The sequence below is a fragment of the Aythya marila genome (genome assembly GCF_965140915.1).
Source record: "Aythya marila genome assembly, chromosome: Z".
Taxonomy (NCBI): domain Eukaryota; kingdom Metazoa; phylum Chordata; class Aves; order Anseriformes; family Anatidae; genus Aythya; species Aythya marila.
In genome coordinates this window covers 13,063,040-13,076,078 of record NC_139080.1, presented here as the reverse complement: position 1 = coordinate 13,076,078, position 13,039 = coordinate 13,063,040, and the positions used below count along the sequence as shown (strand labels likewise).

At 40.2% G+C, this 13,039-nt stretch overlaps 1 protein-coding gene across 1 annotated transcript in view; it reads left to right on the top strand.

Moving 5' to 3' along the window:
• CPLANE1 (ciliogenesis and planar polarity effector complex subunit 1) overlaps positions 1-6,029 on the top strand; it is a 58,409-nt gene extending 52,380 nt beyond the window's left edge. The window contains exons 46-51 of the mRNA XM_082782811.1: positions 839-900; positions 1,482-1,646; positions 3,230-3,342; positions 3,687-3,770; positions 5,147-5,316; positions 5,484-6,029. Coding sequence (XP_082638937.1) covers positions 839-900; positions 1,482-1,646; positions 3,230-3,342; positions 3,687-3,770; positions 5,147-5,316; positions 5,484-5,624 — 735 coding nt within the window. The 3' untranslated portion in view covers positions 5,625-6,029. The remainder of the gene's footprint in view (positions 1-838; positions 901-1,481; positions 1,647-3,229; positions 3,343-3,686; positions 3,771-5,146; positions 5,317-5,483) is intronic.
• The last annotated feature ends 7,010 nt before the right edge of the window (positions 6,030-13,039 follow it).

The window sequence follows — 13,039 nt, the reverse complement described above, 5'->3', positions numbered from 1 at the left end:
TGTCACCTAGATACTTTCAGGACCTGAAAAGACACAACTGAGTAGAGGGAGTCTCCAGGTTTATAGGAGATGAAACCTAGCACTAGCAATTGCATCCCATACTTTTTACTGATAAACTTGCTGTAAATTCTTTCAGGGTGAAGCTATGCTAGGTTTAACTCCTGAGGAGCAAATATGTAACATGCAAAGACTTCCCCTTTAATACATGGTTTTCTATTGATGGTAAGAAGCAATAGCAGGTGTCATCAGAGTTGTCCCAGACTTCTCTTTTGTACATGTGTGAAAAGAAGTGATGCAAAGAAAATGTGCATTGTCTTACCTGTACTTCTCTCCCTCTCCTGTGTAGTCAACCCGTAAATATATACTTGGTGCTTCCGTTACAGACTTTTCCCTGGAATTCATTAGATGGACAAAGTCTCAGTTCTGTTTTTTTTTTTTTTTTTTTTTTTTTTTTTTAATTGTACTCCAGCAAACAGAACAAAGTGCAACCCTGTCCTGATTTTTTAAATTAATTACTTTCAAGAAAATAACTGGTTTTTAGGAAGCTGAGTGCAAGGACAAATTTTGGGCCTGACAGGGATGGCATTTTAGGATTAAGGCATGAGCTATGGAATGTGGAACTGCAGGCTTTCAATGTATTTTTAGAGCTTGGAAGTTTATAGGGGCAATCTTAACTGAATCCCATGGTTAGGGCCATATGCTTTCACATTGTTTTTCATTCTGGAGAGTGTTTTAAACGGTAACTTTCAGGTCAGGTAGATTTAAATTTTGAGATTGACGGAATGGAATGAGACCACAATACAAAATAAGTTAATGATTGTTGTACTTTCTTCCACAGCATTGTAGTCCTACTTCAAAGGATATTAAAATATTCAGGAAGAAGAAGGAAGAAAAAGACAAGTAAGTTGCTATATAGGTAACTTTTGGAATTCTTATTACCAATTTTCTAGTCCTAAGAAGAGGTAGTTTTAACTACCTTGTCTGTGTGAAATTTCAGAGACAAATGGAATTTCAACAAACAGTGCAAACAATTCATGTCTGCATTACTATTTAGGACATGTCTGAATACTTTTCATCCTTGCCTGTATTTTTCACTTTCCAAACATGTATATTTATTTATTTATTTATATGTATGTACATATATGCATATATGTATACATACATACATACATGATTTTGGCAACACTGACTCATGCTTTCTGTCAAAACTATTATTAATAAATGCTTTAGCTTTTTGCAGATTATCTTGAAAGGGTTAGTACATGTTCTCTGAAACTGTAAAAATATGACTTTTTTTTTTTTTGTTACAAAGTAGACTTACAAGCCTCACAACCCAGCTGCAGTTAAATCATAGAACTATAAAATGCTTTCGGTTGGAAAGGACCTTAAAGATCATCTAGTTCCAACCTCCCTGCTATGGGAAGGAACAATGAGTGGTAATACGAGTTAATACATAATATCATGGTTCCATTTTTCCACAGAGTGCTGTTATCTGAACATCACAGTATGAGAGTGTCACAAGCACTTTCTCTGATGAATGAAATGTTATCTGAAACATTGGTGTTACCTGCAAGTGAACACAGACCATTGTCCAGGACAAGATCACCTCAAGAGTGTAAAAAAAGGCACATGATGACTGCTAGAGGGTAATGAATTTTAAGCATTAACCGTATACTAATGTTTTTGGCTTCACGTTTGTCTGCAACCTGTAGTGCTTGTTATAGGGATTAGCATGAGAGAAGCTTTATGTTCTGGCAGAATCAAAGATACACTTTGGCTGGATCAGAGGAGTCTTGGCTTCCTGTATCTTCTTATAAGTGCCAGAGCAAATCCTGGAGGGAGCCTTAAAAACGCCTTTTGGAGCACAGAATGAGCCAGCTCTAGAGTCAGAGCTATAGTCAATGTCCTAACCCATTCCACTCAGCAGCAATCAGGTACCTGGAATATACCCAATAACATAGGTAATGATCTCAGTAGCATCCAGTAACAAGCAAGAAGAAAACAAAAATACTACTGTGCACACACATAGACTAAATAAATTAGTGTTTTGGTAAACTCTTAATTTACTGTCTTCCTTTTTAGTTTAGGACATCAATTTGTCTAGAGTTTTAGTTATTCTTTGTTTTGAACACAGGTCCTTATTACCTTCTGAAGAGATGGTGATGTATGAGTATTACAAATTGGTAAATATATTCTTCTTGATGGCTTCAATGTCACATATATAGAGAATCACAGAATGGTTTGGGTTGGAAGGAACCTTAAAGACCATCTAGCTCCAACCCCCTGCCATGGGCAGGGACACCTCCCACCAGACCAGGGTGCCCAAAGCCCCATGCAGCCTGGCCTTGAGCACTTCCAGGGATGGGGCAGCAACAGTTTCCCTGGACAACTTGTTCCAGTGCCTCACCACACTCACAGGAAACAATTTCTTCCTAGTGTCTAATCTAAATCTACTCTCTTTTAGTTTAAAGCCATTCTCTCTTGTCCTGTTACTCCGCTCCCTGACAGAGTCCCTCTCCAGCTTTCCTGCAGGCCCCCTTTAGGTACTGGAAGGCTTCTGTAAGGTCTCCCCGGAGCCTTCTCTTCTCCAGGCTGAACAACCCCAACTTGTCAGCCTGTCTACACAGGAGAGGTGCTCCAGTTCTCCGAGCATCTTTGTTTCTCCTCTGGACTTGGTACATCATACAGGTGTATATTGCAGTATTATTTTTCTACCTCTACAACTTTGTTTTCCAGACTAATAGGAGGAAATGGGTACAGTTCAGATAATCCTGTAAATTCTGGACTTATTTCTGGAATATTTCTGCATTCTTTTTAAATAGGTAAAGTTCCAGGATAGATCATTCATCTGAATGTAGTCAGTGCTGTACAGAGCCTCCTGGTGTGTAATGGTTTAATGGTACCAGCCCTACCAAAATCAGAAGCGCTATGGGAAGTCATACAGAAAGCCACCTTAGGAATGGCAGTAACTTCTGTTAAATTAAAGTTTTTTGTTAGACCTAAACTGGTTCTTTGTAAAGCTAATTTGGTTGTCTTCACTGCACTTTGGACTCTGTTGGGGCTTACTGGCCCAACAAGCACTGTGTAATGTTGACAGAGCTCAGCTAACTGGGCTGTGATTTGTGTGCCCTTTCTGCCTTGTCTTAATATGCTCTGTGAGATGCAGTTTGTGTGGATGAATAATAAACGGTACATATTTGTGTGTGTTGTATTCTTTTTCTTGCTTTAGAGGTTATCCAAAGAGTCATGTTCTTTCAGAAAGGAGCAGAGCTGCTGCCAAACCCAGCTTTGGCCAAAAAGATCACCATTTCACCCCAACTCTTGGTTTAAAACAGCCTAAGGGTAAGAACAGAACTGCCTTAATGAAGGCACATACTGCAGATCTTTTTAAAAGTGACTACTGGATTTTGGTAGTGAGGAGTTTTAATACCCATGTAGAAAATCATACTCAAAGTGCTGGCAGTTTCTTGTCCTCGGTATTTTGAAGGTGTGTTCTCTTTGACATTTCAAATGATAGATGTTGCCTTTCCTTGTCATCTCTTTCTAAATCCAAAATAGCTTAATTTTGCTATAGCAAGAGTACTGTGTAATCCAGGAAGCAATTTCACAGATTAAAATTTTGAAGCATCTTTGGGTAGATTTGGCCTACTGCATCTAATACTGGAAATGTTCCTTTGTATTTCCAGGACATGGAACTATACTTTTACAGAAAAGTACAGTCAGAGGAAAAATGAGAAATACTGCAAACTGTCCTGTTAATTCCAGATGCTGTAAGTTACAAAATTACATAGTGCTGTTCAGCTACATAATGCGGTGGAAAAATAAGATACATGTGCATGCCTGGATAGGATATACACAACAGAGGCCTCAGATACAGCATTACTTTTACAAAAATGAAAGTTGCTTTTTTTGCCACATACAAACAGTTTTTAGTTGGGGTTTATGAAATATTTTAATTGCCCCTGTTAATCTTCTGAAAGGTTTTAGCCAGATGGCAGTTTCAAGATTCCTAAAGCATATGTGCCAGGTTTCAGTGATTCCCTGAAACAGTCATTAGGAAAACATGAGACTCGGCTCTTTTTTTCAACTAAAACCCACAGAGCATTAGCAGTACAGTATACAGATATTGTGCTACTTCCTTACCTTTCTATCCTGCTTACTTTCTGAGCTCTGTAAACTAAGAATTCTCTTTGCTGTCCCTCCGTAGCTTATCTATTTGAGGTTTGTTTTCAGGTTTTTGTTGACATAATGTTAGTGGAAGAATTGGACTGAACTTGCTTTAAAAAATATAAATTTTTAAAATTGTAGTGATCCTTTTTCCTTTATGTCTATCTGCATAGGTCTGGATCCACAGAAGAGTTTCTTCACATAAATGTTTCCTCCTAATCACATTCTTTAAAATATGCAAGACTTGATTACACAAGCAGAATTTCTGAAAAGACAGAACAAGATTCAGGAAAGAGTTTATTAAGTCTGAAACTAAGGAAATACTGTGGGTAGATTTCATTCTAGCCTACACCAGAGTTAGGATAGTGGCAAAATAGAGAACCTATTAGGCTAGCCACATGCCAGTTTATTTGTTGTCAGTGCAGGAAAGGGAGAGAAGCAGTGGCAAAGCAACAAGGCATTTTTCCTAAATCGTTCACTCATCTGTGGAAAATCATTCTCTGTTCAAACACTCTCTTTAAGCTCATTCTAAAAGTTGATCTGTCTCTGATTTCATGTCACCTTCTTGACTGTGTTTCTCTGATACATCTCATCGCTGCTAAGGGTTTCACTAAAACTCTGTCTACTAAGGTGCGTGTATATTTTTTTATTTAAAGTCTGAGTTGTATGTAGTTTTAGTCCTCTGCTAAATAAGGAGCAATGTCCCTTTTGAGGGATTGCACTTCAGAATCTGGATGCTACTACTGTAGTCTTACTCAACTTCATGTTCTGCACTGGAAAGACAGGGTGAGCCTTGGAGGGGTCAGCAGCATCTTCTAGCCTCCACATCAGTTCAAGATCAAACAGCATACTGTTGTTACGTGTGCTTACACACATTTTCACTTCTTAGAACTTAGAGCTTCTGTTCTTGGAGTAGTTTATAGACATGCAAAATAGGAAGAAATGTTACAATGTTATTGTTGGTTTGTTTTCTCCTCAGCTGCTGAGCACAGAGTCAGCAGAACACCAAAACAAAAGCCTCCACATGTTGCCACAGCAGTTCAGACAGAAGATCTTGATCATGAGTCTGATCGAGATATAGAAAGCCCTTGGACTGTGCCTGACGACATCCAAAGAATACTTCAAGATACTCATGACACCTTGTTTCAGGTAAGAGGTCTGCTTGTTCTAGGAACGTTGTGATACCTGCTGTGTAGCCCTGGTCCTTTGTTTACTTCTGCCGTACTTAAAATGTGGTTCTCTGTTCAAAGTGTATGGGTGGGATTTGTCCAAGAATGATACGCAGCGTTTCAGCTCATCTTCTTTTCCTCCAACAGGACTCTGCACATCATACTGCTAGTTTCTCTCCTGTTGGCGTTAACAACACCGATGATGTTTCTGAAAGCACAGAGAGTATCCTCAGCAAACTGGATTGGAATGCAGTTGAGGCTATGGTAGCAGATGTGGAAGACACATGAACAAAATTTTTCAGCCATTGCACACTTTCAAGACAATTGCTGGTGTTTTTGGTTTTTAATAATCATTGGTCTACTTAAAATGGATCAAGGCTTTTATCGATTATCTCCTAAGTGGCACAGAAACTCACTGCTTGCTGTCATGTCTGGATGAAATTCAATTCCTTAATTTGTAGTTTGCTTTCTAATATGTCTTCAACTCAACAACAACTAGATATAGTTGGTAAATGCAGGCCTGTGGTCTTAATAAAAAAAAAAAATCTGGGTCAGATATTTTGCCCCTCAAACACAAAAAGTTTTGTTCTATTTTAGAACACTGCACAGCTGTTTTACATTTGTATTTAATATTTAACATTACTATTGATGAAGTGAATTTTGTAACTCAACAATTGTGATTAGCTGATTTAATAAAAGCAAGTTTATTAGTTTCTGCTGTGAAGTGATTTACACACAGAGCAATGTTACTACTGTGTACCACTGACTGCATATGCACTACCCTAATATTTTAAACCCAGCTTACTCATATAATAGATTAGAGAAGTCTTAAAACAAGTTGAATGACAGACATATAAATAGGCAGCAATAAAGTAATATAGACATCTGTACAAGACAATACAAAGGACAAGTTACTGAGGTAAAGAAAAAAATAGCATTATACAGTATGGTTGAACAGCAGTCCTGTCAGAGCTCTTTTAGCAGGCACCAGGTAGTTGAAAAAATTGCCCTATGTTCAGTGCCCATAAACTCTTCGTAGTAACCCAGAGAGATGCAGTTGCGGTGGCTCTTTCACAACAGCAACAGTTTTTATTTCTGTAGTGAAAATTTTTGATTTGTTCATGGAAGTTAACAGTGTGCTAACTTCCAGTTGTTAATTAACTGTCACCCAATACTATAGTTGTTTAAAAAATGCAAAATTTTTGCCTGTTTCAGAGTACAGCTGCATCTTGGCAAACATAAGAAATATGCTTCAATGAAAGCTTGGTACAGGATTACAGACATAATAGGGTAGATGTGCCAGTTTCTGTATTCTCAGAGATCAAAATCGGCTGTGTACTCCTAGGAGTCCCCAGAATCTGTATCAGCTTGTTCCAAGGGGTGCCCAGAGTGCAAGACACAGTGCAGGGAGTGACCATCTCCAAATTAAAAGGGCAAGTACTTCCAAGGAGCCGGTCCAAAAGATGGAACTGTGGTTTTATACAAAATCTCAAGTTGTCTTTCCCCAAGGTGGCACTAAGTACATTATCAGTGGACAAAAATTGGCGAAAGCCTATTTAAGCCAAGTATAGTAACAGCCGCCTGTGAGAAGGAAGAGAATGCAGTTAGAGACAAGGCAGTCCCTCATAAGTTGTGTCCTAGGAGGCTTTTAAAAACTGTATCAGACTCGGCCATTTTTCAGATGCTAGTTACAGCATCATATTCACTAAATGCTAATGCATAGGCTGCACTGCACAACTGTATTAAAAACAATGATTAAAACATATATATCACTCTCCACACAGAAATGGATAATCAACAAATGGAATGGTTTGCTAGCAGCTGAGTTATACAAGTTACCTCGGTGTCAGAGTCCAGCAGCTGTCAGATCAGAGCCAGCTCCAAAAGGGACCCAGAGCTGGCCAGAGTTGAGCCAGTCAGCGATGCTGGTTGGGCCTCTGTGGGAGTGGATTGAAGAAAGAGAAAACAAACAAACAAACAAACAAAAAAAAAAAACCTGCTGATCTACATCTGCTGAGAGAGAGACCCAGCACTGCAGCCCCCCAGGTGAGTGCAGCAGGAGGTGCTCCAGGCACACAGCAGCAGTTCCCCTGTGGCCTGTGGAGAGGCCCCTGGTGGAGCAGGCTGTCCCCCTGCAGCCCATGGGTCCCACATGGAGCAGATCTCCACGCTGCAGCCCCCCCATGGGTGGAGGAGCCCTGGTGGAGCAGGTGGATGTGGCCTGGAGGAGGCTGCAGCACATGGAGAGCCCCCGCAGGAGCAGGCCCCGGGCCGGAGCTGCAGCCCATGGAGAGGAGCCCACGCAGGAGCAGGGGGTCTGGGGGGAGCTGCCGCCCACCCGTGGGGGACCTGTGCTGGAGCAGTTTGCTCCTGGGGGATGGACCCCGTGGGACGAAGCCGTGTGGGAGCAGTGCTTGAAGAGCTGCTGGCTGAGGGACCCCATGTGGAGCAGGGGCAGAGAGTGACCGTGAAGGAGTGGTGGAGACAAAGCGCCAGGGACTGACAGCAGCCCTCATTCCCCATTCCTCTGGGCCACTCAGGGGGAGAAGGTGGAAGACAATGAATGGGGGAAGGTGCTTTTGGTTTCCTTTTGGTTTCTGACTGCTCTACCTTGTTAGTGGTGGGCAATAAATTACATTAAACTCCCTGTGCTGAGTCTGTGCTGCCTGTGATGATCACTGTTAAGTGATCTCCCCATCCTTATCTCAACCCTTGAGCCCTTTGCATCATATTTTCTCCCCCTTTCCCTTTGAGCTTGTGGTGGAGCTCAGCTACGTAGCAGGGTAAAACCACCATAAACATGTACTTTACTGTTTGGGGTGGTGCAGCACTCTCAGATACAAGTGAATGCAAGTATCATTCCTTACTGAGGGGTTGCAGGAGTAAGATGGTTCATTCGCCTTCTCAAAGAATACATCTCCAGGTACTAAAGAAAGAAGAAAATGCAAACATTTTAACATTGGAGGAGGAAAACTTAACTCCTGATACATGGCATCCCAAATCACTAAAACAAGCGTAGGGAGACAGTTCAAAGACCTCTTAACAACAGCAGCCCTACCTCTAAACTTCTCCTTTCTCTGAGACATGATGGAAAACAGTGCCTGGGCACAGCTGAACCTGCAAAGTCACAGCAGTATGAAAAAAGCACGCCTACACACAGGACTAGGAGCATCGAGACCCGTCTATCTCTTAACCCTGCTGCTCTCACATACTCAAGAGAAGTTTTCTTGTACTTGTACTTGTTTTCTTTCAGTATGATGACTTTTTTTCTTCTTACAGCCCAAGAGGAAAATTTTAGTAGGTCTTTCTCAGAGCAGAGCAAATGGATACTCTTTTTTTTCCCCTGCAAAGACACTCTAAATGAAATTTTAAAATACACTTTCAGAAATAACTCCAGTAGGTTTTTGTTCATAAAAGCTATATAGATCAAATAAATCAAAACCCTTTACAGCAACTCCTAAAATCATTGCATTGTTTTAGAAATAAATTTTAAAATATTTTTTCTCTGATGTCTTTGTAAAGGTTTCTAGATGAAATGTAAGTACATATACAAATCCCACCTGTTTTTTGTTTTAACTGCCTTACTATTACCTGAAATTTTTAGGATCAAAGCTCCATGAGCCTCTCTTTCAGGTTTGAAATAAAAGTTAATGCTTACGGTCAAACGCAAAGGGTTAAGATTCTCAACAAACCCCAAACTCCAGAAGCTGAAACTTTGGAATATAACAAGGCAGTTGGTAATTATTTTTTTCCTTCTTTTTTCAGCTTGCTCTTTTTCTGCTAGTTTTGTTTGGAATGCCTCATAGTTACCATGCTTTTTTTTTTTTTTTTTTCTTTTCTTTTTTTTTTTTTTTTTTTCTGTCTGACTTTTACCTGTTTAGATATAAGTCCTCCCCTTCATTTTCAGTCTGATATTCCTTTGAGAGGCTTCCTCTAGGCTCAGTTTTCCTATATAATTCTCTGCTACTGTCTTCCCATGAGTGCTGTAATTGCACACTCTTTTTCACAAAAGGCCTCTCTCTCCTCCTGCTAGCCAAGAAAACAGCGATTTTCTTTCTTATTGATCATCAGATTCTCCTGCAGATGTGACTTCCACAGGGCACTTTTCCAAGAAATTAATGATTCTCTGGGGAGTCTCTCCAGACCCATAACAATACCAGCACAACTATGTCCTGAGGGCAGGAAATGGGAAAGAACAAAAGTACATCAAAACCGAGTCAAATATATTAGAGGAAAACAGAGCAATTGGCAAGCATTTCCAATAAACAATATCATAGAATCATAGAATATCCTGAGTTGGAAGGGACCCACAAGGATCATCAAGTCTAAACCCTGGCTCCACACAGGACTACCCAAAAACCAAACCAAGTGTCTGAGAGCGTTGTCCAAACGCTTGAACTCCAGCAGCTCGGTGCCGTGACCACTGTCCTGGGGAGCCTGTCCCAGGGCCCGAGCACCCTCTGGGTGCAGACCCTTTCCCTAAGCCCCAGCCTGACCCTCCCCTGTCCCAGCTCCATGCCGTTCCCTCGGGTCCTGTCGCTGTCCCCAGAGAGCAGAGCTCAGCACCTGTCCTTCCATTTTTCCCCCCTCCCTCCAGATTATTTCCTTAAAGTTGGCAACAGTACTACATGCAACTCTTCTGAAATTTAGAAATTGTTTCACACACCTGTTTACAGATGTGTCTCTGTTGCACATCAAACATAGAAAAGCCCTTTCAACAGAGGAAGGACAGGCAGAGAATAAAAATAAAAGTTTCCTTGTAACAGCAATTTCCTCATTTGCTAGCATTCCTGGGAAGCAGAAAGAAAACATTTCTCATTTTCCCCAGGTTAAACATTAAATGTAATGATCCTGAACAGCAGTAACTGGGCCTGTATTTGGAAAGGCTTGCACAGAAACAGTACATTTAGTGTCCCATGCCTAACAAGCTTCACACAATCACCAATGACTCCAGTTAAGCATGGGAGAAGTACAGCCAGCCTGACAAACATGCTCTCTTTCATGTAATTTCCAAAGTAAGGGAATTTAATACAGCTTGGGTTTAGGATTGTTATTTCTGTTATTTTTAGTTTCTTGAAAGTGATCTTACTATGGGAAGCATTCAATAGGTTCTCAAATTGGTTGTTTGTTTCTCTAAGGAATAGAAAGATACAATTTCCCTTCCCTCTCTGGAGATAAAAAGGAAAGCTTTCAATGCCTGTGAAATAGCTCTCTCACACAGCAGTTCTCCATATAACAATATATTGGTTGATAGCCCAGACCTGAGAAAACTGTAGACGAAAGATTTAAAAGATTTTTTAGCCTCCCAAACTTATATTCTTAATGGTAAACGGCCAGGACACTAGGAGTGAAGACCAGTGGAAGGACAAAACTGCTTAGTGCTTTGCTTTCTTCAGCGATGACACCAAAAGAAGTTTTTGTGACTGAGACTTGAGGAAAAAATAAACACAAATTTCTCTCTTGTGCTATGTGGCACATCTTTTCAGAAAGATCTTAGGACTTAAGCCTTGTTTTTTGTTGTTTTGTTTTCGTAGTAGTAACTTGTCATTTCTATTTTATTGGATGCAAACCAATTCAGAGTTGCGATGCTGTGAACAGAAGCTCTTTTTGCAAAATGCAAAATGAAGACAAAATCTTCCCCAGCCATGAGTTTTCAAAGGTCATCAAGAGGAGAAGAATATGTCCCACTGGTAAGTGGACAGAGAGGGATGCAAGTCACCATCTGTTATTCTCTGACCAGACTAGAGCAGGTCCCTACATCCAGAACCTTGAACAGGTTCAGGAAGCTTCAGAAAGGTGCAGGAAGCTTCCTTTCGCCTTCCAGGCTGCTGACAGAAGAGGTTCCTTGTTTTAAAACATGCTATGTGCTGGCTCCTGGTGTAAGGAATCAGGTATTCACTTTAACAAGCCTGGCATTCACAGTTTCCAGACATTCAGTGAAGACCATTCTGTGCACTTAAATGCTTCATCAGAAGCACTTAAATGCTTGTTGATGCTTTTGTGATGGAGATGGGCTACTTTGAAACACAAGATGCAGCCACATCTCCAATATTCTGCTGACAAAAATTTAGAATTTCCTTAAAATCCTTAATGCAGGGCAGGTGGTTACGCTGGTCTTCCTGACAAATGAAGGGCAAGAAAAATTCTCTTCAAGAGGAAGACTGTAGTGTCTCTGCAGCAAAGAGTGCTGCCTGGCATTAAAAATCTTTATCTGTAAATGAATTCTCTTGAGAGCCAGTTGAAGCAATTTATTTATTTATTTATTTTTCCCTGAGCAATGCTGATGTAATTGGATTTCTCTCTGGTATCCCATGAGCAAAGGGAGGTACAGACTTCACAGGAGCATAACACAATGCTTAGATGAACGGGAACACTTCTTTCTCTTCTGACACATAGCAGGAAAACTAGCAAGTAAGTTTTGAAAGACACCTAAAAGGCTTTGCAGAGCTAATATACTGCCTCTGGCTAAAAAAAAGAGAAAGAAAAACTGGAACACTTCTGACAAATCCACCAGCAGCAACAGCATTGCTGTGAGAACAAGCATCCCTCTGGTCCTACTAGAAAAATTAACAGAGGTGTCGTGCATCTGTGAGAAGAAGAGCAGACGGATACCCACGTGGCACCTTGCATTCAGCTGGTGCTGGGACTGGAAGGGGTAGCTCTGAATTCTACTATGTTCTTTGAAAGTGGCATCTACGGTAAGAGATCAGCTCCGAGTGTCTGCTGGATGGAGATGCAGAGAAAGAAGGGAAGAGCAAAGATTGTTACTAGCACACAGTCCTGTGCTCTTGAGAGAATTTCTCTGCTAACCAAAAGGCTTCGCACATAAAACACGCAGAGCGTGTTTTGAAACAGATCAGTTGCAGCAAGATGGAAGTACCAATTAAATGAGAAAATACATAGCAAAATAAATAGAGGAGCAAAAATTAAGAAGTAGAGTGCATGTAATTTCTTGCATACTATTTAGAAGAATCTGATAGAAATAAATGAGAAATGGAAGAAAAGTCTCTTAAAAAGAACAGTTGAGGTTCAAGTGGATTGACTTTTAGAGATGTACAAGTGACACAAGCTACAGCAGTTTTCCTAAAGCACAGTAACATTTTTTTTGAGTTCCACCCAAAGAAACCTGAATGCATTTTACTGATCTAGTATTGAATCATTCACATTTGACTCCCAGATATGGAAGCTTGACAGCTTTAAGCATAAGATGATTTTCTTGAGTTAAATCACTTAAAAGGGCTTAGAAAATTTAACGTAGATCTCCTTCTTATACAAATAACTGCTTGAACCTATTTTTTCAATATATTGTACTTTATTACTGTGCATGCAACATCTTAAATGTTATGATCTTTGGTTTCTTTGGGTGTTGCAGCCAGAAAGTTTAAAAAATAAAGGGTGGAGGTCACTGAAACCAACACCCACAACCAACCAAAAGCCTTCAAGGATATAAGAGAATCAAAATAGGAAGAGAAAAAGGACAAAGATACACAAACTAGAAGATTATAGTTTGATAATCATTAGTCCTTAATGTGGAATCTTTCTTACCTATCAAAGGTCAGTAATAAAATGGTACTTACCTGTTGTTGGCTGTTTTTAGATATACATCTTCATATTTTATTTTGCAGAAGTCTGCCTCTTTGTCAAAGTTTTGGCTGTGGTACTAAAACTGAGGGACTACTAAAGAAATGTCAATTTATGTGAAA